We start from the raw sequence: 25,127 nt of genomic DNA on the forward strand, positions 1-25,127 counted from the left end.
AAAAAGATGTAGGAGTGGCTGTGTGTTAAGTAGCTTGCTTACCAACCACATGGTTCTGGGTTCGGTCCCACTGAGTGGCACCTTGGGCAAGTGTCTTCTATTATAGCCTCGGGCTGACCAAAGCCTTGTGAGTGGATTTGGTAGACGGAAACTGAAAGAAGCCTGTCGTATATATGTATATATATGTTTGTGTTTGTTCCCCCAACATTGCTTGACAACCAATGCTGGTGTGTTTATATCCCCGTAAGTTAGTGGTTCAGCAAAAGAGATCGATAGAATAAGTACTAGGCTTCCAAAGAATAAATCCTGGGGTCGATTTGCTCTACTAAAGGCGGTGCTCCAGCATGGCCACAGTCAAAATGACAGAAACAAGTAAAAGGGAAAGAGTACTGGAGTCGATTCATTTGACTAAACTTCTTCAAGATGGTACTCCAGCATGGCCACAGTCTGATGCCAGTAAAAGAGAAAACTTAGAAAATGGAGAAAAATAAAAAGAGATCTGTAAATACTGTAAGATGCACTCTCTATAAGATGCATCTCTATTTTGTAAGTATAATTTGTGGGGGAAAAACAAATTTAGTATGTTTCACCATACACCTACTGAAAGATATTCTAGTCATATAGCATTTAGATTATTATTTTGTCAAATGTAATGCTAATTTATTAAAATTTTTTTGAATTAATAATATATTGTCTTGTAGCATCAAAATTTTCATGATGTTATTGTTTATTTGTAGAATCACATTGTAGGGTAGGTGGGAGAGGCAAGGTCTGGGCAGTTTGAACTTAAAGTAGGCAGAATATTTTGGCTGGATATAGCAGGTGTAAATGCTGAAAATGCAGGAGTGCTGTGTATGTAAAGAGATTACTGTGACAGTATATTGGATTAAAGCATGAAACAATAAATTTGTTACAAACTACTTTATATTCTTTCAAATTAAGTTGTTTTTATTTTGATCAAATAAATTGCTGTAATGAAATGTAAAACTAGTATTTCTGGCTATGATGTTTTTTGTTTACTGCAATAGGCCATCAGACTGGCACAATACCACTATGGTTTTATTGTCATCCATTCATTGTATATAGCCAAGAAGCAGAAAGAAGTTTAACATTCCTTTTATCTTTGTAGGAGAATTTAAATAATCAAAAATGTTTCTTAAAAGTAATACATTCGTTAAATCATATAAGAGACATATCAGGTGTGGGTTATGCATGCTAGGGAAGCAGGTATAATGGGATCATGTGAATTTTCCACACACCTGCTAACATTCTGCAAGTAATTGTCTGTGAGTTTGTGTCAACAGACTGTGACATTTTAATTTGTTTTCAATATTTTATTAATGAAGGCGGAGAAATGGCAGAATCATTAAATACACTGGACAAAATGTTTGTGCTGTACATTAGTGCACTCCTTCCATCAAATTGATATTGCATGTACAAACACATGGTGTGCCACATGTCAGATGTTGAAGTGATCACAAAGCAATGCGAATTGAAGTGTTTTGCTCAAGGACACAGCACACTGGCTGACATAGGAATTGAACCCACAATCTTGTGATCATGAGTGCAATGCTTTAACCACTAGGCCATTTATCCTCACACATATGCATTGTTCTGAGTTAATCATGCATTATCTTGTAGCTTGAAGATTTTGATGACGTGATTATTTTTAGACTGACATTGTAAGGTAGGTGTGAGAAGTAGGATCTGGCCAGTTTGAACATTTGGGCTGGATGTTGCCGGATTAAATGCTATGGGGTTAATGTAAATATATCCTGGAAAGTAATTTACTGTAGCACCATAAATCCTTGAGTATAGTCCGCCCTTGAGTATAATACGCAGGGGATTTTTAGGGGGCTGTACCTCTGTAAAACCTAAACCTTGTGTATAATACGCACCCCTTCTCTAACTTGAGTCAAAGAGGTCTATATAACGTCCTTGGTTTGTAAAACTGCATACGGTAATGTCCTTTGTTATTATTGTATATATAACATAATGCAAACATGTAGCTTTTTTGTGCATTTTGTTTGCAGAAAATAGAGTAATAACAGTAATAAAGTTTAATAAATGTTGTTTACTGCAAGTTATGTAAGATTCTTTTATGACTTCATTGCTTTCAGGCTTAGCTTAAGGTATTTTCACGCCCTACATCACAAAATGCATCTGAATAAACATTGCCGGACAGCAAATAGAGACTCGGACATTGCTTAGAAAATAATTTTTATTTTTAATCTCGTATATAGTGCACACTAGGGATTTTGACCTTTAAATTTTGGGGAAAAAATGCGGATTATACACGAGGATTTACGGTATTCGTTTGAAGATAATAGGTCTTGTTGTATTTAAAAACACAACATATATTGGAGGCCAATGAAAATAGCTCAAGCAGTAGCTGGTGGGAATGCTTGATGTGCATTTCTGCAATATGTGTAGTTGATTATATTGGAATAGCAATTCATCAGACAAACTTGCAGTCATGTGTTCTTACATTGACAAACATGTATTTTATGTTGCTTGTACATGGAGGAAACATAATAGGAAGCATAAATAAAAATGAATAAAAACAAATGAATAGCTTAATTGTTTGCTAGTTAGTTAAATCCACTGCATTGAAAAAAGTTAGAGAATAGATAATGCTTCTACTTGAATGATTGAAATGAAGTAATTTAAGAGGCTTTGTGCAATGAAATTGGGAGTATCATTTGTTCATCTGAGATGAATACATCAACTGCTAGTAGTCAATGGATGAAAAGGAAATATAGTAATGCTGGGAATCAGCTTAAAATATTCATGAATGTTTAATTTTCCTTCCAAACTTTAAAAGGACTTTCTCAAAGCCGACGTCTTGAATGACCCTACTGGATGAAATCATTGGAAAACTATTTCCAAAGTTACCTGAGACACACTGGAATTATTCAACTCAATAAGTATCCACTTTATTCAACAAAATTGTATTTCCTGGGATATTTTTAAATACAGCATTGTGGTTAAGAGTGCGGGCTACTAACCCCAAGATTCCAAGTTTGATTCCAGGCAGTGGCCTGCATAATAATAATAATAACATCAAAAAATATCTTAGGAATGAGAACCCAGGTTCAAAATTTCCCCAAGGCACCTGATGAAGGCTGGAAGGTATATCAGCAGAAATGTGTTAACAACAAACAAGATGACAAATATCCGTCAAATGTAATTAAGAAGCAAAAATCACAAATATTTAACTTGAGATTTATTTAATGGAAGGCTGAACATGAATACATACGTAAATCCTCACTGGTAGAGCAATTAGGATATATGGGCCAACTTAATAGTGATTGCTCTCATTAAAAGTTTGTCCTTGATTTGCTTGGCAAGGATTGGGATGAGTTTTCTTCGAATGCCATGAGAACTCTGATTGAATTTTAGCACTAAAGGCAGAGTAAGGCTCCACTGTCAAACTCTCTGCTTTTGTGATTGGCCTACATGCTCTGGTTTCCAAGTTACCCTTTGCCACTGATTTGTAGTATACAATATCTAATCTCCATTTGTCCATTCATACTTATAGCTGCACCATTTTTAACACACCATGTTGGCATTAAATCTATGTGTATATTCCATACTTACATTATAGCAAGAAATCAAAATACATTTAACATGCCTGTAATTTAATGTTCAAATAAGCTGTCAAAAAAGGATCAAATATGCAAGTTGTATTTGTGGATTTTTAAAGAGGAGGCTACATCTGCTGACAATGAGCCCAAATCAGATCAAAATATGTCTGTACAACTGATCCTTATTTTTGTGTCCACAAACATTTTGCATATATGTATTGTTTATGTTTGTCATAATACAGTTGTGCAGGTGTGTATGAAGCTTGCTTCCCAACCACATAGCTCTGGGTTCAGTCCCACAGCATGGCACCTTGGGCAAGTGTCTTCTGCTATAGCCTTGGGTCGACCAGAGCCTTTGACTGGATGTGTTAGACAGAAGCTAAAACTAGCCCATTGTATATATGTATATCTGTGTGCGTGTCTTTGTGTCTGCGTTTGTCCCCCCCCACTACCACATGACAACCCATGCTGGTGTGTTTATGTGTGTCATTATGACTTAGTGGTTTGGCAAAAGACACCAATAGAGTAAGTACCAGGCTTAAAAAAAATAAGTACTGAGGTTGATACATTCAACTAAAATTTCCAGGCAGTGCCCCAGCATGGCTACAACTGGAACAAGTAAAAGATGAAAGATATGTTTTGTAATACTTTCTAGCCATAAATATACAAGGTGTTGAGCTGACAGAAGTGTTAGCATGCTGGACAGAATGTCTAGTGGCATTTTGTCCATTCTTATGTTCTGAGTTCACATTCCGCTGAGATTAACTTTATCTTTCACTCTTTTGGGATTGATAAAATAAGTACTAGTTGAACACTGGGTGGGGGTTGATGTAATTCACTAAACCCCTTCCCCTAAAATTGCTGGCCTTGTGCCAAAATTTGAAACCAATATATAAGCATTCACGTACACCCTTGTGCATACAATATCTATGCACACGTAGATGTGCATGTGTATGAGTGTGCAGCAAATATGTGGATGCTTGTTGGGGGTGGGTGTTTATGCACATCAGTGATAAACTTTCATTTATGGTAGTTTCATATGTTTGTTTCAGGACTAAAACATTTAATGACAGAAATAAGTAGGCTGTAATGTAATCTTAGTAATTTTAGTTACCTTAGTAACTAGACAATGGGATACCACCATTTCATATTATGTGTCCCATAAACTACGTTAGTCTTTCTTGACATACAGCTAGCAGATTATATAATATGTTATTGTCATTAAATTGTTTGTAATACATTCTAAGCATATTATCTCTGCGTCATATTTCTCTTGAGATATACTGGAAGATAAATAGTAGTAGGATGAAGATTTATATTTTATATACATACCTAAGCTAGAGAAAAAAGTGAACCAGAATAATTACGTGGGATATAGATGATTTTGTGTGTGTATGCACATATTTCTATACACATCCCTCCTTCCCACCACCCACACATATGTATAATATATTTATACAGAGACAATTATATCTGCACACAAGATGTAAGGGAATGACATATATTAACAGAAGATAGAAATTATAAGGCTGATAGGAACATTCATGTAACAGCAATGTAATTTTTGAGATAAACAGAAGGATGTGTAACAAGATGAGAGGTCTCCACACTGGAAGGGTGCAGCTCGCATCCTTTACATTAAATATTAATCGAAGGAAAGAGTCAAGAATTCCGATCAACTTCAACAGTATAAATATTTATTTCTTGATTCGCAATATATACATTCTTCTTTCTAGGCGAATCGGCAGCCTAGGAGCTTTTCGCAGTAGTCAAGTGGAGTGAGCCAAATCCTGTCCGTTCAAGCATAGAGGAGATATGCCATGAGGTAGCAGCTTGAGAGAGCTGATAAAACACAACTGTCCTGTTCAACTGCCAGCATTCGAGAGAATGATACGAGGGAATTTCGCTGCTGCTAGTTTTCTGTGCATGCTCATGCGGGAACTTCCAGCAGGCCTCCCAGAAGAATCCAACTCTGTGCATGCGTGCTGGAGATTTCCAAGATGGCATCACTACAAGGCTCCCCCTCAAGTGCGGAAGCACGAAACAGAAGATTGTTGTGGCTCCAGAAAATAAGATGGCTACCGATCACCCAGAAGATGTGGCACACAATATGACAACGCAAATAACTGTGAATGCAAAAAAATATATATATATATAACATGCACAAAAGTTGTTTTTTTTTCTTAACAAAATGTCCAAGAAATGGACCAGGAGAGAAAAGAGAATGTTAAATATAAATTGTATAATAATAAATAATAATGAAATTATTGTGTATAGTGCTCAGGTGCACTACAACTCAAAGGTTCATGTACAGTACATAGAATTATGTACAAAAGTCAGGAAAGTGAACAGTATATGAGTCATGCATATGGAGAGGGGGATAACAGATGTAGTGTTGGTGAATTTCAGGAAACATGGAAGTTTTAATGGATGCAATGTTTCAGCAACTAACAACTGATGCAGGTAGTTTGTTCCATGCTTCGGTAACTCTGAGTGTGAAAAACTTTTTCCAAAACCCGTGGGGGCTGTACTGTTTTCTGACTTTGTAGGCATGCCCATGTGTGTTAGACACATGAAGCTCAAAAAGGTGCTCAAGGTGGTTGTTGGCACAATGGTTAATAATTTTGTGGATGTTTACCAAGTCAGTTGCCAGACGTTGGAGCTTCAATGTATCTATGCCCAGGGAAGCAAGGTGTTCAGAGTATGGTAGATGCCTGATGGAAGGTATTCGCTTGGTTGCATGTCTCTGAACAGTTTCCAGGTGGTCAATGTCCTGAGCAAGAGAGAGGTTCCAGACTAGTGATGCAAATTTCAAGTATGGTTTAAGCTTTGAGACAAGCATACGACTTACTCATCATTGGCAAAGAGCTTAATGTTTCTCCAGTAGAAAACATGCCAAAAATGGAACATAAAAGTGAAATGTGGACTCTGCAAACCACACCACAGATTACTTATCTTTGAACAGGTACAAAGTAGTGGGGTGACTCTTTAATTCTCACATGGTACAGTATAATGAACTGAACACCAAATTTGGTTGGTTTTTGCTGTTACTGTATGTGAATGACTTGTTCAACTTTTATTACACATTGTAAAGTCATGATAAGGATCACATACTATAATATGAAAGCATACCATCAAGCTTTTCATATATTCTTTATATTCAACGTTAGTATTTGTTTGGCATGTTAACAAACAATTTTTTTAACATTACTCGCAAAACAACTTTATATACTTGCAAAGGTTTATTTAGGTGTCATCAGTACAAGTTAATGTGCCTGTCTACTTAGGCTTCTCCATAGATGAAAGTCATTTTTAGTAATTTGAACCGGAGTGGTATATTGTAATTGGAAAGAGTTCAGATTCTTATTATTATCATAGCCATCATTTGTCATTGTCAGTATCACATCATCATCATTGTCATCAACAATACAATCTCAGATAAAAGAAGTGCAACTCACAAGAACATGCATGCTTGCATATACATGAATTAGGTTTGGAAGAACTGGAAATATGAAATATGCTTGGAGAGACTTGAAAATGGGATGGCACCGAACAAATACTTAAGCGCTTGAAGAAAAGTTAGACATTGAAAGTACTATGTAAAGAAGGTGCAGGGAAGAAGAGGTTTGCACATATTCTGTAATGTGAATCACATTCCGTAATGAGAGAATGTGTGTTCCTGATTATGTGGTTGTATATTAGAGAGAATCAAGACATTGTTGGGAAGAAATTTATAGGGAATGATGGCAAGATACTTACCCTTACTGATGCTGAAAAGAAAGAGACATGGTAGTCCTATTATGAGGAGAATGCATTGAAGGAAGTTGGCTTAATACATGTAGACAGACCCAGTAGAGGGACTACCCATTAAAGTTGGCTATGGTTGCGTGCACAATTAAGGACATAAGACATGGGTAGTCTTTTATGAGAAGTGGATCACGAGACATAACTCTTTATCTGGTGGGCAGCACTAGTAAAAAACAGTAAAGGAAATTTGTTTTTGGTTTTGTTGTGTCTGGGGAGAGTTATGTTGTCTTAATGCCTTATTATCTAACACCCTCACTGGTTTGCTTTTGCAACTTTGTAAGTGGATGTCGACTCTGTCCATTATTGGAGCTGCATTCTTTTTTTTTTTTTGCTTGTACATGCCTTTCAGAAAATCCTGCAGCCACAGTTTGCCTGTGACTGATATAAAAGTAAGGAAGGCAGCTGCAGGTAATATAGGAAGGCAGCTGATATAAAGGTAAGGAAGGTCATTTACAAGCCAGTGATATAACCAATCAGATAGTGCAGTGAGATATCACATTCTTTGGTTAGTGAAACACTATCATTGTCCATTGCTACTAGGGCAGAGGAGATACTCTAGAGCAGGGGTTCTCAACCATTTTTAATCTATGGACCATTTTAATTATTTTTTCTGGTGGACCCCATAGCCTTTCAATGTTTCAAAACTAGATTTATAAAAACATCTTTCAAAAGTCCTATTTTGTTTTTCACACATTAACTTGTGTAGGGTGAACTATGTAAATGTTAGAAAAAAAAAAAAATAGCCGTTTCTTGCAATACATAACAAGTACATACATATATGACAAAATATTTTCAGGGGCCTTTAAAGTACTATTGTGGATCCCCAAAATCTTATATGGACCTTCAGGGGCCATGTGGACCCCTGTTCAAAAAACCACTGCTCTACAGCAATGGTTCATAACCATTTTTCTTTTGTAGAGCTCCCCTCCATCTAAGTAGTTATGCCTGGTGCCCACCTAAGTGGAGAGTGATAATTTATAAATTTTACTTTAAAATGGATTGTATAAGTTTTTAACAGTGAAATGATAAAAAAAATTAATAAAGACAAAAGTTATAAATTTACTTTATATGTTGTAAGTTAATGACTCCACTGTGCAGGATGAGATCTCATTTTATTTTAATAACCATTACTAGTTTTATCATGTATAATATAATTACTAGTGAAGGTGGCTTAGTGGTTAGGGTATTTAGTTTATGATCATAAAGGTCATGAGTTTGAAAACTGGTGGCGCATTGTATCCTTGAGTAAGACACTATATTTTACATTGCTCCAGTCCACTCAGCTGGCAAAAATGAGTAGTACCTGTAAGTCAAAGGGCCAGCCATTTCACACTGTGTCACACTGAATATTCCTGAGAACTATGTTATGAGTACATATGTCTGTGGGGGGTGCGCAGCCACTTGAATCTTAATTTCATGAGCAGGCTGTTCTGTTGATCAGGTCAACTGGGACCCTTGTCATTGTAACCGATGGAGTGCCAGTTAATATAATTTCTACTATAGATAAAATTTTGTATGTTAATTATATTACCTCACTCCCTGCTAAAGCCTATCATCCCCTTTGACATGCTCAGCACCCACTTTCAGGTGGTATTGCCCATGTTGAGAACTTCTGCTCTCGAGAGTGAAACTACAAGAGTGGCATCAAATTGAATGAAAGTTTCTCAAAAAGTATTATAGTAAGTGTAGGAGTGGATGTGGGGTAACTAGCTTGCTTACGAACCACATGGTTCCGGGTTCAGTCCTACTTCGTGGCACCTTGGGCAAGTGTCTTCTACTATAGCCTCAGGCCGACCAAAGTGAGTGGATTTGGTATACGGAAACTGAAAGAAGCCTGTCGTTTATATGTATATCTATATATATATATGTAGGTGTGTATATGTTTGTGTGTCTGTGTTTGTCCCCCCAACATTGCTTGACAACCGATGCTGGTGTGTTTATGTCCCTGTAACTTAGTGGTTCGGCAAAAGAGACCGATAGAATAAGTACTAGGCTTCCAAAGAATAAGTCTTGGCGTCGATTTGCTCGACTAAAGGTGGTGCTCCAGCATGGCCACATGCGACAGTCCCGTGCAAGGTCACTGAAGATAGCAAGCCATTCGTGGTTCCATCTGTGCAGACCGACCACTTGTGGACCTGATAGTTCAGAGAGGTCCTCCTTTATTGTCGTTGCATGTTGATACATATGTATGTTGACAGTTGCATATAGAAGTGCCAATCACTTAAAGTAGATGGAACTTTAGAAGAGGGAGACCCAGGACGACATGGGCCAAAGTATTGAAGACTGATCTCAAGACACTGAGCCTTACACAGGAAATGACTAAGAACTGAAATATCTGGCACATTACTGTACTCAAGAAAAACTATCTACCACAGCAAAATTGATACCAGTGATGGTACCATGTTAAAAGCACCCAGTGCACTCTGTGTAGTGGTTGGCATTAGGAAGGGCATGCAGCCATAGAAACCATGCCAGAACAGATAGTGAAGTTTGGTGCAGCTCCTGGCCTTACCAGCTCTAGTTAAACCATCCAATCCTTGCTGGCAAGGAAAATAAATGTTAAATGATGATGCTGCTGCTGATGATGATGATGGTGAGTGATGTTTATGTAAAATAATTGGTTTCAGTCAGATGCCTTTCTGTTTGTTAACCAAGATATAGAAATTGATGAAAACAATGATTATAGTAAAGTTTGATGTCATGACTTGGTATTCAGTATTATATTATTTCATCTCATGTGTTTTGTAGTTTATTTATTAGTCTTTCTGTCAGTATTTAACTAATTGTGTAATTGTTAATTACTTACTGCATATGTAGTTTAACTATAGTTTCTGCTTTATAATTTTACATAGACACGACAAAATAAATAGACATACTTATAATCATAAAAATTTATTTAAATCTGAAATTATACATTCAAATTATTTATTAATTACTTAATGTGAATATTAATATTTAGTAGACATGCCCTTTGCAATTTTTGTTTCAAGGACCCTATTAGGCATGCTACTGATCAGATAAGGAATATTCTTTTGAGGAATTTCCTGCCAAGTTTCATACAGTAATCTCAAAAGATCTAGCTTTGTGGATCCTTTTTTTGTTCTTTTTACAAAGTCTATTATGCCCCAGAGGTGTCCAATAGGGTTTATATCTGGTGACTGGCTTGGCCATGGAAACTTTTTAATGCCATTCTCTTCCAACCAATCTTGAATCTTTTTAGCCCCATCTTCCATAAAGACTTCTTTAATCATTTCACTGCTGGAGAAGGTTGGAAGGTGTCCTTTTTGCAATATGGACATATTTTTATTTGAGTTTATGTTTCCCTCACACTCTACCAGCTCTGATCGACCATTGCTCCAAATTTCTCCCCATACCATCACAGAATAGCCGCTGTGTTTCATTGCTGGCTGCAATCATTTTATGTCAAACTCTTGTTCACAAACTCTCCTGACACTCAACCACTGTCAGAAAATACAGCAAATTTAGACTCATCAAAGAATATGACAGTGTCCCAGAATGCTAGTGGCCTCTCCACTATCTCACTGATCCAATCTTTTCTCTGCTTGATATTGGCTGGTTGAAAACACGGCTTCATTTTCACTGCTCTGTCATAGAACCCATGTTTATGGAAATACCTAACAGCTTTTCTGGGACTGACATCAACTTGTTCTGCTATGTTAAAGGCCTTGCAATGAGATTATTCTCCACACTTTCTCTTAATCAAGTGAAGGATCCTGTCAGAGGCCCCTAGTTGACCTGGGTGAGGTGATGTGGACTCCTTCCATTCTCTGGTGAATTGCACAATCACTCTATTAACTGTAGAAAGTGAGATCCCAAGGTTTTCAGCAATTTTACTCTAAGTCCACCTTCAGATTGACTTACAGTAAGGTCTCTTTGAAATTTGGACAGTTCTAAGGCTTCTTTTGTATGTGGCATGATTATACAGTCACATACAGAACCTGAAACATAAAAATGTCAATTAATAAAAAATTTAAACCATTTCAGGTTAAAATAAACATAAAACAATGTTTTATGGGATATCTATTTACTTCTGTTATGTCTGTGTATATTCTGAATAAATTTATTACTTTTTGAGGTAATGCAGTGTGGATTGGGTTTTGATATAAATTGAGTGGTTTATATACAATCAAGTTTTGTTTCATATTCAGTTTTTTTTACTAGGTTTAAATTATATTTTCAGAAAAATATATCATGTCATCATTGTCATCACCATAACTGCTGCTGTTCATTTGTTATTCATCCATCATCTTAAATTTGCTAGTCTTTTACCTAAATCAGAAACCATTCTTTGTCTTATTATTATTATCATTAAATGCAAAATAGAGAGATGGCAGAATAATTAGCATGCTTGGCAAAATGCTTAGCAGTATTTCATCCATCTCTATGTTCTGGGTTCAAATTCCACTGAGGTTGACTTTGCCTTTCATCCTTCCAGGGTCAGTAAAATAAGTACCAGTTGAATACTAAGGAAATGTAATTGACTTACCTCCTTCCCCAAAACTGTTGACCTTGTACCAAAATTTGAAACCATTATTATTACTAAAGGCAACAAATTGGCTGAATTGTTAGCATGATGGACAAAATACTTAGTCACCATAACTTTGGCTTTAAATTCTAAGTTCTAATCCTTCCAAGGATGAGCACTGGGGTTGGTGTAATTGATTTACTTCTCTCCTCAAAATCACTGGCCTAGTGCCAAAATTAGAATGAATAATTACTTATATATAAAGACTAGCTATTTTGACCAGTGCTTCGCTCGGGTTTTGGTGGTGGTGTTGTTTTGTGCATGTTGTCTCCTTTTCCCCTTCTTTTGTTTGTCTTCTTTACCTGGTTCTTTTTATTGCCCTCTTCTTTTTCTTATTTTAAAATTTTTTCTTCGTCTTTATCTTCTTTAAAACTCAATTTTTCCCATATTCCTCACCATGGCAACCAAACGGTAGCCCCAAATGACTTGTAGCCCTCCTCACACCATTGCCCACCCCATTTTACCCCCCCCCCCCAGTGTAAATTTTGGCACCAATCTGACCCCATCTACTGCCCCTTATACCGTTCCCATCCCAAAATGAGACAAATAACCAAGAAATCAAACAACTTTTTTGCATTTCAGCTTTATAGATTGAGATGGTGATCTGGCAGAATTGTTACCCTGCTGGACAAAAAGCTTAGCTGCATTTCTTCTGGTTTTATGTTTTGAACTCAAATTCTGCTAACCTTTCATTACCTTTCATCCTTTTGAGATTGATAAAATAAGTACCAGTTGAACCATGGGGTTGATGTAATAGACTATCTCTTGTTCCTAAAATTTCAGGCCTTGTACCTATGATAGATAGGATTATTATCATTATAATTTATGAAGATTGACTTAAGTCTCCATGAATGTAAATGCACAATAAGAAAGGCATGATGCTATATGTAGTAAAATACAGATTGACGTTATTTATTATTATTATTATTATTATTATTATTTTTATTATTAAAATGCTTTACGGTGGCAAGCTGGCAGAATTGTTAGCATGTTGGGCAAAATACTTTGTGGCATTTCGTCTTTATGTTCTGAGTTCAAAGTTTACTGAGGTCGACTTTGCCTTTCATCCTTTTAGGGTCGATAAATTAAATACCAGTGAAACATTGAGGTTGCTGTAATCAACTTATCCCCTCCCACAAAAAAATTTCAGGCCCTGTACCTATAGTAGAAAAGATTATTCAAATGCTTTATATTTATATTTATATTCAGAGCTCACGGAAGAACCGTAGCAGTACCAGGGGATATTTCATGGCTGGCAGGAACATGAGTTGGATGCCTGTAAGTAAAACTATTTTATTGTATTTTATTCACTGTTTATGCAGAATATGTCCCTGGTTACAGATTTTCATGTTTCAATAAGTGTCTGACAGCAGAAGTAACAAAGTATCTGTAACTTGATATACAACAAATAGCACAACAAAATTTCATTTGGAATGTACTAATTTTCCAATTTGTTTGCTGATTTTTTTTTTTTTTTTTGAAGTGGATTAATGCAATTAATTAAAAGTCAGATCATCATCATCATCATTATTTAATGTCCGTTTTCCATCCTGGCATGGGTTGGATGGTTTGACAGAAGCTGACCAGCTGAAGGGCTGTTCAGGCTCCAAGTCTGTTTTGGCATGGTTTCTACAGCTGGATGCCCTTCCTAGCTCTAACCAGTTTATAGTGTGTACTTTTACACAGTACCAGTATGAGTGCTTTTTATGTGACACCAGCACTTAAGAGCCCACAAGATTAGGGATGCTAGGTAGAGATGGTTGCAAGGGACAAGCATGTATACAAGGGCAACCATGCTTTTACTTAGTTTGATGTATCTTTTCAAGCACAGCGAACCACCAGGAGTTTTAGTCCCCTGTCATCCCCTCTGTGGGTCTCATTTATAGATTCTTTCTCACCACTTTGTCCCACATCTTCCTGGGTCTACCCCTTCCACATGCTCCCACTATAATTAGAGATTGGCACCTTCTAATGCAACTATCCTCAATTAATTAAAATTGAAAATGGGCAATGTGGTGAGGGGAAGAATAGTTTGACCTTCGGCAGACATTGTAATAACTCTGTACATGTTAGTTTAATTCGATCTCACATCATTTGTGTGTTTACTAGATTGAAGGAGAGAAAGAAATATATGCATATACAGGGTATGCAATCATGAGGTAGTGAGTTTGATTCCCAGACTGGCTTGTGTGTTGTGTTATTGAGTAAGACACTTTATTTCATGTTGCTTCAGTTCACTCAGCTGTAGAAATGTGTTGCAACATCACTGGTGGTGACTGCTAATCTTCCATAAACAGCCTTACCTGGACTTGTACCTCAGAGGGAAATTTCTAGGTGCAATCCTATGGTCATTTATGACTGAAGGGGGTCTTTACCCTTTTACATACGTTGATAGGTGCAAGTGTGGCATGAGCACGGGTATGACTGTGTAGTAAGAAGTTTGTTTCTTAACCACATGGTTTTTATGTTCAGTCTCACTGTGTGGCACCTTGGGTAAGTGTCTTCTATACACCTGGGCCACCCAAAGCCTTGTAAGTGGATTTGGAAGGTGGAAAGCCCATTGTGTGTGTGTTTCTCCTTGTCCTGACATTGTGTGATTGTTGTAAATGAGTGTCATTGTAATACAGATAGTATCAATCATTTCCAAAACCATGTCAGCCATGGGGAAATATTACCTTGCTTTGAAGCAGATGAGGACATAGAAAATCTACTTTATATAAACTCTGTCTAACCCATGGAAAAGTGGACATTATGATGATGATGATTGGTATGACAACACAAACTTAGAGAAATAGTCCTGGAATATCATCCACACAGAAAATGGTGAAGTGCTTAATGAGGTGAGTATAATAACTCTAATTATTGAAGGCTATATCTAAGGCTATATCAACATCAAACCCTTTCACTGCAAAATTAAAATTCATGGTCATTAATAATGTTAAATATCTACCAAAAAAATTAGAATTGGGATTTTTTGCAATCACTCTTCCTCAGTAAACTTGACAGACCTCAACAAAAAGTAGTTTCAAACATGACATTCCTCAACAAAAGATAGATTGGTATATCAAACTGCCTTTTGCAGTTATGGATAATAACATTTTAAGTGGATATATAGCATTGAACCAGTTATCCAGCAAGTTTGGGAATGGAAGTGTCCAAGATATCTGGATTTTCTGGTTTTCTCAAGACAATCTAAATATATATTTAAAATGTGGCTGTGTGGTAAGTAGCTTGCCTACAACCACATGGTTCCGGGTTCAGTCCCACTGCGTGGCATCTTGGGCAAGTGTCTTCTGCTATAGCCTCGGGCCGACCAATGCCTTGTGAGTGGATTTGGTAGACGGAAACTGAAAGAAGCCTGTCGTATATATGGGTATATATATATATATGTGTGTGTATATGTTTGTGTGTCTGTGTTTGTTCCTCTAGCATTGCTTGACAACCGATGCTGGTGTGTTTACGTCCCCATCACTTAGCGGTTTGGCAAAAGAGACCGATAGAATAAGTACTGGGCTTACAAAGAATAAGTCCTGGGGTTGATTTGATTTGACTAAAGGCGGTGCTCCAGCATGGCCGCAGTCAAATGACTGAAACAAGTAAAAGAGTAAAGAGTAAAAGAGAGTATGAAAATTAATGAGCTAAATTGTATTTAACAGTTTCAAATTAACTGGTATTTATTAACCCATATAAAATCCATAAAATATGTTATACTGTACTGTTTTACTTGTTTCAATCATTTGACTGTGGCCATGCTGGAGCACTGCCTTTAGTCAGGTAAATCAACCCCAGGACTTACTCCTTGGAAGCCTAGTACTTATTCTATCTTCTTGTTTGCCAAACCGCTAAGTTACGGGGACGTAAACATACCACCATCGGTTGTCAAGTGATGTTGGTGGGGATAAACACACACACACACACATACACACACACACACATGCACACACACATATATGTGTGTGTATATATATATATATATATATATATATATATATATGTACGACAGCCTTCTTTCAGTTTCCGTCTACCAAATCCACTCACAAGGCTTTGGTCGGCCAAGGCTATAGTAGAAGACACTTGCTCAAGGTGCCACACAGTGAGAATGAGCCCGGAACCATGTGGTTGGTAAGCAAGCTACTTACCACACAGCCACACCTGCGCCTATTGTGTATACAATATAATGCTTATAGTATTGAAAACTAAATAAAGGAAATAATTTTATTTAATAGATACAGACACAAAGTAATAGGAATTCTAAAGCAGAGTATGCTTAATCTTTATCAATTGTTAATACCTAAAAGAATTATAACCATATGAATTCACTATATTTTGAGTGAATTGCTTAATGATACTGACATTCAGAAATGTTGATTCATTCAAAATTGGTGCATTGAAAGTCACCCAAAAGATGGATTAGGCTGAGGTTTGTAAAAATAAATGTTCTTTTTCTTTTATCTTTTACTTGTTTCAGTCATTGGACTGTGGTCATGCTGGGACACTGCCTTGAAGGGTTTAGTTAGAAAAATAAACCCCAATAATCATTTTTCAAGCCTAGTACTTATTCTATCAGTCTCTTCTGCTGAACTGTTAAGTTGTGGGGATGTAAACAAACCAGTACTGGTTGCTAAGACTCACAAATATTTTCACACACACATACACACCACACACATATATAAATACATAAATAAACATCATATATATCATCATATATTATCATCATCATCATCATTGCCATCATTCAACGTCTGCTTTCCATGGTGGCATAGGTTGGACAGTTTGACTGAGGATTGGCAAGCCAGAAGGCGGCACCAAGCTCCAATATGATGTGGCAAAATTTCTGCAGCTGGATGCCCTTCCTAATGCCAACCATTCCAAGAGTGTAGTGGGTGCTTTTTATGTGCCACTGGCATGAGGGCCAGTTAGGCAGGACTGGCAACAATCACACTTGACTGGTACTTTTTATGTGCCACCAGCATGGGACCAGTCAGGCAGCACTGGCATCGACCATGGCAACAATTTCACTTGCTTCAACAGGTCATCGCAAGCAGTTTTACTGCCCAATGATTGAAGGGTACTCTTAAATGGGCTGGTTATGCTGCACTGGCATACGCCACAGTTATGGTCTCACTTGGCTTGCCGGATCTTCTCAAGCATAGCATATCTCCAAAGGTCACTTGTCATCGCTTCAGTGAGGCCCAATGTTCAAAGGTTGTGCTTCACCACCTCATCCCAAGTCTTCCTTGGTCTACATCTTCCACAGGCGATGACAAGTGACCGAGACCTTTGGAGATATGCTGTGCTTGAGAAGATCCGGCGAGCCAAGTGAGACCATAACTGTGGCGTATGCCAGTGCAGCATAACCAGCCCATTTAAGAGTACCTCTGGTTGTCAGTTTGAAAAATTAGTACAGGTACAACATCAATTTTCCAGAACCCTTTGTTCCAAAGCCTTTCTAGATTACTAACTTTTCTCAGCCACAAGTGGCCACTTTGGTTAACCTATTCTAAATTAACTTTTTAGCATTAAAACCAGTCAATAAATAAACATTACAATCTATAGAGTAACTTAAATGCTAAAGGGTTAAACAAATATTAAATTTATTTTAAATAAATGAAATTCAAGTACCTGTACATCAGTTTAAATGATTCAAGTTTATTAATAGTGTACTGTGGATGGTATTAGTCTGTACAAGGTATATGTATACTAGTCTGATGGATGTGGGAATATGAAGTTCCTGTTTGTATATTGTGGAATATATGAGGATCAGGACCATCAGTGTCTGAAAAGTCAGAGTTGTACCTGTTCTCTCATCTACAAGTGGTTACTGAAAAGTTCTTGGTTTTAAGGGTATTGTGAGAGGCCCCAAGTTCTTTCACAGGGCTTAGAAAAACTGAAGGACCACTGCAATAAGTGTGTGAATCTGAGAGGGGAATGTTGAATAAAATCATAATTAACCGATCCTCCTGCATTTTCTTATGCCCAAAGCAAGGAACTTTTCAGCAACCCTCATATCATCATCATCATTTAACATCTGTTATCCATGCTGGCATGGGTTGGATGGTTTGACTGGGCTGGCATGCTGGAAGGTTGAACTAGGATCCAGTCTGATTTGGCATGGTTTTCTACAGCTGGATGCCCTTCCTAATGCCAACAATTCCAAGAGTGTAATAGGTGCTTTTACGTGCCAATGGCATGGGTGCCATTTGCATGACACTGGTATCTACTATGACTATGATTTTGCTTGGCTTCATGGTTCTTCTCAAGCACAACATAATGTCAAAGGTCTTGGTCATTGCCTCTGTGAGGCCCAACACTCGAATGGAGCTCAGCCACTTTGCCTTTATGAGGCCCAGTGCTTGAAAGGAGCTCAGTCACTTTGCTTCCATGAGGCCCAGGAGCTCGACCACTTTGCCTCCATGAAGTCCAGCATTTGAAAGGAACTCACCCACCTTGCCTCCGTGAGGCCTGCTTGAAAGGAACTCAGCCACCTTGCCTCTGTGAGGCCCAACACTTGAAAGGAACTCAGCCGCTTTGCCTCCATGAGGCCCAATGTTCGAAAAGTACTCAGCTACTTCGGCTCCATGAGACCTGTTGTTCAAACACACACACACACACACACACACACATACATACATATATATGCGAGGGGTTGCTAAAAAATTCCTGGCCTGGTTAGAGGCCCAACTTTCCGAGTTCTTTTGCAGGTCTTAGAAAAACTGAAGGGCTGCTGCTGTGTGAATCTGAGAGGGGAATTTGTTGAATTAAATCATAATTAACTGATCCCCCTTTATTTTCTTTTACCCAAAGCCAGGAACTTTTCAGCACCCCGTCATAGAGCATAAGTCTCAATAGAAAAATTTCTTTGTGAAAATATTTGACAGAATTCTACATTCTCTTTTACAGGTTGGAGCTTCTCTGTTTGCCAGTAACATTGGGAGCATTCATTTTATTGGTCTGGCTGGTTCAGGAGCTGCAGCTGGCATAGCAGTTGGAGTATTTGAAATAAATGTAAGCTTTTTCTTTCTTTCTTTCTTTCTTTCTTTCTTTCTTCTTTCTTTCTTTTTCTTTCTTTTTCTTTCTTTTTCTTTCTTTTCTTTTCTTTTTCTTTTCTTTCATTTTCTTTCCTTTCCTTTTCTTTTCTTTTTGCTGCATATACAGAAATTTCTGTTTTACTTTTCTAAAGTATAAATTAGAATTTTGGCTAGTTCAGTTTGATTCCCATTTGGAGCCATTCCATTTCAGGTAGGCTTCATGCATGAGAATTTAGCTGTAGCTTTGAATAGGTTAGCTCTCTGAAACGGCACCCTGTGGAAGTCGAACTTATTGACTCTTCTTTTCTCATATATGACCTAATGTAACATTTGGAAGGCAAGTGATGTACTTACCTAGATAATGATATCCTTAAAGTTTTTACCCATTTATTCTTTTACTTGTTTCAATCATTTGACAATGACAGAAGATGAATTGTGGTGAGAAGGTGAAAGAAACTAGTGCATAATGGGCAAAACAGTGATTGGAGGTGACAGGAAAAATAGAGGAGGGTGACATAGTAGTGATATTATAAGAAGGAATGTATTTCAATATCTTTAATCTTTTATTTGTCTCAGTCATTAGGCTGTGGCCATGCTGGAGCACTGCTGTGAAGAATTTTTAGATGAATGAATCAACCCCAGTACTTTTGTTTTTTAAGCCTGGTACTTATTCTATGGATCCCTTTGCTGAACCACTAAGTTATGGGGACGTAAACATACCAACACCAGTTATCAAGCGGTGGTGGGAGACTAACACAGACACAAAGACACACACACAATGGGTTTCTTTCAGTTTCTGTCTGCCAAATGCATTCATGAGGCTTTGGTCAGCCTGAGGCTATAGTAAAATACATTTGCCCAAGGTGCTATGTAGTGGGATTGAACCTGGAACCATGTGGTTGGGAAGTAAGCTACTTACCACACAGCCACCCCAAGATTTTTTTTTTGAAGGAGTATATATAACTTTATATGTTAGTGTATTGATGTTGTTCAGGTTAGAAAAGACAAGTGCTATGAAATGCTACTATAAGAATGAAAATGCTGGTTGGTGTGCAGTACGGAAGATTTTCATCATCTGGGACCAATAAAAATCTGAATTATATGCTGACTAACTGAATTAAAAAGCATGAACTTATTGAATTGAATGTTTTAACAGGGGTATTTATTTTAATTTTATTTAGCATTCTCCATTCCTAAAATGTTATGATTTTTTTTATGTTTAGGCCATGTTTGTCCTCCTTCTGATGGGATATATATTTCTGCCTGTTTATATATCTGCTGGGGTAAGTTCTTGACTTTTTTTAGTGATGCCTCTAAGTAATTCAGTTGCAATTGTCTAAGTGTATTGATGTCTAAGTGTTTTCATCATCATCACTATCATCATTATCAGTGTCGTCACTACCACAATACCCCTATTATTTTTCTTATATATGTTTGAATGTGTGTGTATGTGTGTGCATGAGTGTGAGAGAGTGAGAGTTCACCTTGTGGGACAGCTCTGATTGGCAGTTGTGTTCAACCTCTGGTAAATGTTATCTCCTAGACCAGTGTTCTCTAACATTTTTATACCAAGGACTGGTTTAATGCAAGATTATTTTTCCATGGAACAGGAGGATCAAGTACATCATAAAACACAAGAAAATACATAATACTTAAGTTAATTATTGCATATATAAAACATATATAATCTAAAGATTATACCCTACAGATTGCAATAGTCAATAACATAGATATAAACATTTTAAAATTTATTCTTTCTGAACAGCCTGGTACCAAAATGATCTACATCTTGTTACTAGTCTGCAGTCTGGTAGTTGGGGACACTTGTTCTAAAATTAATATCGTAAAATCAAGGAAGAAACTGGATCTTGGTTGTTGTTATATAATTATACAGATTTGCTGAGTAATTTTGCTGCATTTTGAAAAAATATATGTAAAAAAAATAACACATATGGAATTGTAATTCAGAAGAGCACTGGACTAGAACTGAATGAATGGTGTGAAGTACTGACTTGTCAGAACACTTGTCAGAACACAACTTGTCAGAACACAATGTCAGAACACTTTTATCAAATTGTATCCACTAAAGTATAATATATATAAATAAATAAATATGTATGTGTATGTTTGTGTGTAGGCGTGTAGCTTAGTGGTTAGAACATCGCACTCATGATTGTATGATTGGAATTTCAATTCCTTAATTGGGCAACACCTTGTATTCTTGAACAAATCACTTCGTTTCACATTACTCCAGTTCACTCAGCTGTCAAAAATCAGAGATCTGGCTCAGAGAATGGCTCAAGAAGGACTGTTAATCCATTTTGCTGTATACACACACACACACACTCACACACACATAAAGGCAGCAAGCTGGCAGAAACATTAGCATGCTAGACAAAATGTTAAGAGGGACTTCCAGCCTTACGTTCAGATGCTGCCATAGTCAACCTTACTTTCCAGGGTTGATAAAATAAATACCAGTTTAACACAGGGGTCAGTAAAGTTGACATGTTCTCTCCCTCAAAATTTCAGGCCTTGTGCATATAGGTAAAAGAATTATTATTATTAAGGGTTGAGAGCTGGCAGAATCATTTACATACTGGACAAAATACTTAGCAGTATCTCTTCTGGCTTTACATTCCGAATTCAAATTTCACTGAAGTCAACTTTGAATTTCATCCTTTTGGAGTCTACAAAATAAGTACCAGTAAAACACTGGGTCAATCTAATCAACTTGCTCCTTCTGCCAAAATTTCAGGCCTTGTGCCTATAATAGAAAGTGTTTTATATATATATATATGGTTATATGGTGGTTGTCTACTCCTTATACAAAGTTTGACCACCTCCTGTACCTTCACCTTAGCACCATCATGGTGTCTGATGTAGCTTTTTAAACCATACAATGTTCTGAAAAGACACCCACATAGATTGCATATCTGATTTGGACCACCAAGACCTGCAGATAAGTTCTACTCTTTGTGAATCTTAAAATGTCTTTTGAGGCCTCCATTGGATTTGCAAACCTTCTGACATACATTGCATTCAAAGGTGTACACAGACATATAGGCAGAATAGTTGGTGGAAGTTCGTTTTCCATGTGTTCGCAGATGAGATTTGAGGCCAGCAAAAGACAGGCATGGTCTGTCACATATTGTGCTCACAAAAAGGTCATTGTCATTCACCTTCTTGATTGTTAAATTCTTCCTTAGATCTCTTTTGAGTCTTACTTGTGTTATCCTGGCCTCTTCAAATGCTTTCACTCCACTCCACACCTTTGTTCGCCATCCAACTCGATCCGAAGCAAGGGTTTCTATGCCTTCTGGAACCATTCCAAGTGACTTCATACATATACACACACAGTGGGGTACCCTTATATGGACAGTTCTCTAAACAAATAAATTGAGTACTGAACAGTCTTTCTGAAGAAAATTAAACTTGCATAACAAGCTGAATTTAGGTCAAGGAATGATGAGCAAAGCACATACTTATAAGTTGCTGGGAAAGCATATACAAATGATATGCTAAATGAACAAGTTATATAAAGCAAACAGATTTTTTGAAGTAAATCATATTTAGCTAACCAGCTGCCTATATCATCCAATGTATCCATTGTGTTAGAATGGTAGGTTAGTTTTGAGGCCTGAAAATTCAAGTGAGAAGTACTAGTTGATTACACTGACTCTAGTGCTCAGCTGGTACTTATTTTATCAGCCTTGAAAGCATGAAAGGTAAAGTCAAGTGCAGCAGAATTTGAACTCAGAAACCTACCATATAAATATTCCTTTGTTGGCTTGTGTTATACAGGATATAATTTTCATGTAGCTTGATAAGAAAAACTCATTAAAACAAAACAAGAATGGTTAGGATATCGTGGCACTCCATTGGTTATGACGATGAGGGTTCCAGTTGATCCAATCAACAGAACAGCCTGCTTGTGAAATTAATGTGCAAGTGGCTGAGCACTCCACAGACATGTGTACCCTTAACATGGTTTTGGGGGAGATTCAGTGTGACACAGTGTGACAAGGCTAGCCCTTTGAAATACAGGTACAACAGAAACTGGAAGAAAGTGTAAGAGAAAGTTGTGGTGAAAGAGTACAGCATGGTCCCCCCCCCCCCCCGCTGGAGTCTAGTGGAGCTTTAGGTGTTTTCGCTCAAACACTCATAACGCCTGGTCTGGGAATCGAAACCACGATCCTATTACTGAGTCTGCTGCACTAACCACTGGGCCATTGTGCCTCCACAGGTTGGGATATATGCTACTGAAGTTTGCTACAAAAGTGGGATTTTATTTTTTATTCTTTTTCTGTGGCCATGAGGAATTTTAGTGGTACTAATCAACCCTGGTACTTATTCTATCGGTCTCTTTTGTCAACGTAAACACACCAACACTGCTTGTCAATCTGTGGTAGAGGACAAATGCAGACACATGGAGGCAGTGACAAGTAACTGAGACCATTGGCAATATATAGTGTTTGAGAAGACCTGTCAAACCAAGTGAGATCATGGCTGATGCCAGTGTTTCATAACTGGCACTCATACAGGTGACACGTAAAAAGCCCCCACTTCACACTCTTGGAGTGGTTGGTGTCAGGAAGAGCATCTAGCTGTAGAAACCATGGCAAATCAGATTGAAACATGGTGCTGCTCCACAGCTTACCAGTTTTCAGTCAAAGCATCCATGTTTTTTCAGTTTCCATCTACCAAATCCACTCACAAGACTTTGGTTGGCCTGGGGCTATAGTAGAAGACACTTGCCAAAGGTGCCTGGACCATGTGGTTGGGCTGCAAACTTTAGGGTTTCCCCTCCTATTCTGATTTATTCAATGATTTCATAATTTTGCTTCATATAGATTTATACCATGCCTGAATACCTGAAGTTGCGTTTTGGTGGCCGAAGGATCCAACTTTGTATGGCTATTCTCTCTCTTATCGTCTATGTGTTTACAAAAATCTCAGTAAGTATTTTTTTTCAATATCATGTATTTGTTTTTGTATTTTATTATTTCATAAAGTGTCATAAATCTTATAATTGAACCTTAAAAGAAGTGTTATATTTCTATTTGTTGTTATTCATTTTCCTTGTTTTCTAGACATTGTTTTATATTGTCTTGTTATGGTAATATTTGATTTGACTGCATTCTTAGTATTTCATTGATTTATATTTCGACCACATAGCTACAGGAAATTTATACTTAGTAAAATTTATTACTGAAGTGAAAATTCAGAACACCTCTGGAGTAGTTTTTCTTTCTTTCATTTTCTTAAATTATTTGTAATATATTTTTTAAGTACTTAACACATCTATTTTTTTTTTTTTTTTGATCCAGTGAAGACACAAATAGAAGTATAGAAACATTGCGTAAAATGTTGCGGTGACACATGTTATTAAAAAGGGGAAAGGATTTTGTAGAGGGATTATTTGATGAAAAGTTTTATAGGAAATGGGAATAATATTTGTTCATTAAGATCAGTTGATACTATGAAATATATCAGAAATGATTATCCTAAGTGAATCAAATAGATGAGTTTATAAAAATTAGATATTTGAGTGTGATATATCTTTTTTGTATATGAATTTGAATTTTCAAAATGAAATAGTTGTTTACTTTTTAAATTTTTTACTAGCTGTATTGTTGATGATTATGTTGACATTGATTCACATGTATATCTTTCTATGTATCTTATTCCTTCTCCAAAACTGAAGCACGGTAGTTAGCCATAATCTGATTTCCTGTATAACTAAGTAGTATTTTATGTTTTTCATTTACTTTCAATACTGATTTACATATATTGGGTTTGATTTTTAGTACAATGTCTTGCTTATTTTTTGAAACAGTAAATATGGGAATGAAGCTAAGAAAACAGTTGTGAACTATAGATACTGAGCATAACCAAGGCCTTAACCTATTCCTACAGGAAAACAATGTCTATAACAACACTTTGTACTTATGGCTCAAAGGGTTTTGGTGCAATATTACTTTGATGAAGGGAATAAGTGATTTTCTCATATAAGCATAAAATGTAAAATATTTAGGAGAAGGTAAGGCAGGTTGTTATTTTATGTGCCTATATAGAATATTATATAGGTAATGTTCTTAGTAAGAATGGGTACCAAACTTTGAACTTGATTTACCAGGAACTTGCAGGAACACAAAG

General features: G+C 36.9%; 1 protein-coding gene and 1 long non-coding RNA gene across 2 annotated transcripts in view; both read left to right on the forward strand.

The window, feature by feature from the left end:
* LOC115232527 (sodium/glucose cotransporter 4-like) overlaps positions 1–25,127 on the forward strand; it is a 92,922-nt gene that overhangs the window by 11,960 nt on the left and 55,835 nt on the right. The window contains exons 2-5 of the mRNA XM_029802448.2: positions 13,150–13,218; positions 18,841–18,945; positions 20,192–20,251; positions 23,822–23,926. Of these exons, the coding sequence (XP_029658308.1) occupies positions 13,150–13,218; positions 18,841–18,945; positions 20,192–20,251; positions 23,822–23,926 (339 nt within the window). The remainder of the gene's footprint in view (positions 1–13,149; positions 13,219–18,840; positions 18,946–20,191; positions 20,252–23,821; positions 23,927–25,127) is intronic.
* LOC118762096 lies at positions 126–9,334 on the forward strand. Its single transcript, XR_004997872.1, has 3 exons — positions 126–185; positions 2,475–2,480; positions 9,266–9,334. It is a non-coding gene; the product is annotated as an uncharacterized LOC118762096 (long non-coding RNA).

This window comes from Octopus sinensis, linkage group LG2, assembly GCF_006345805.1.
Source record: "Octopus sinensis linkage group LG2, ASM634580v1, whole genome shotgun sequence".
Lineage (NCBI taxonomy): Eukaryota > Metazoa > Mollusca > Cephalopoda > Octopoda > Octopodidae > Octopus > Octopus sinensis.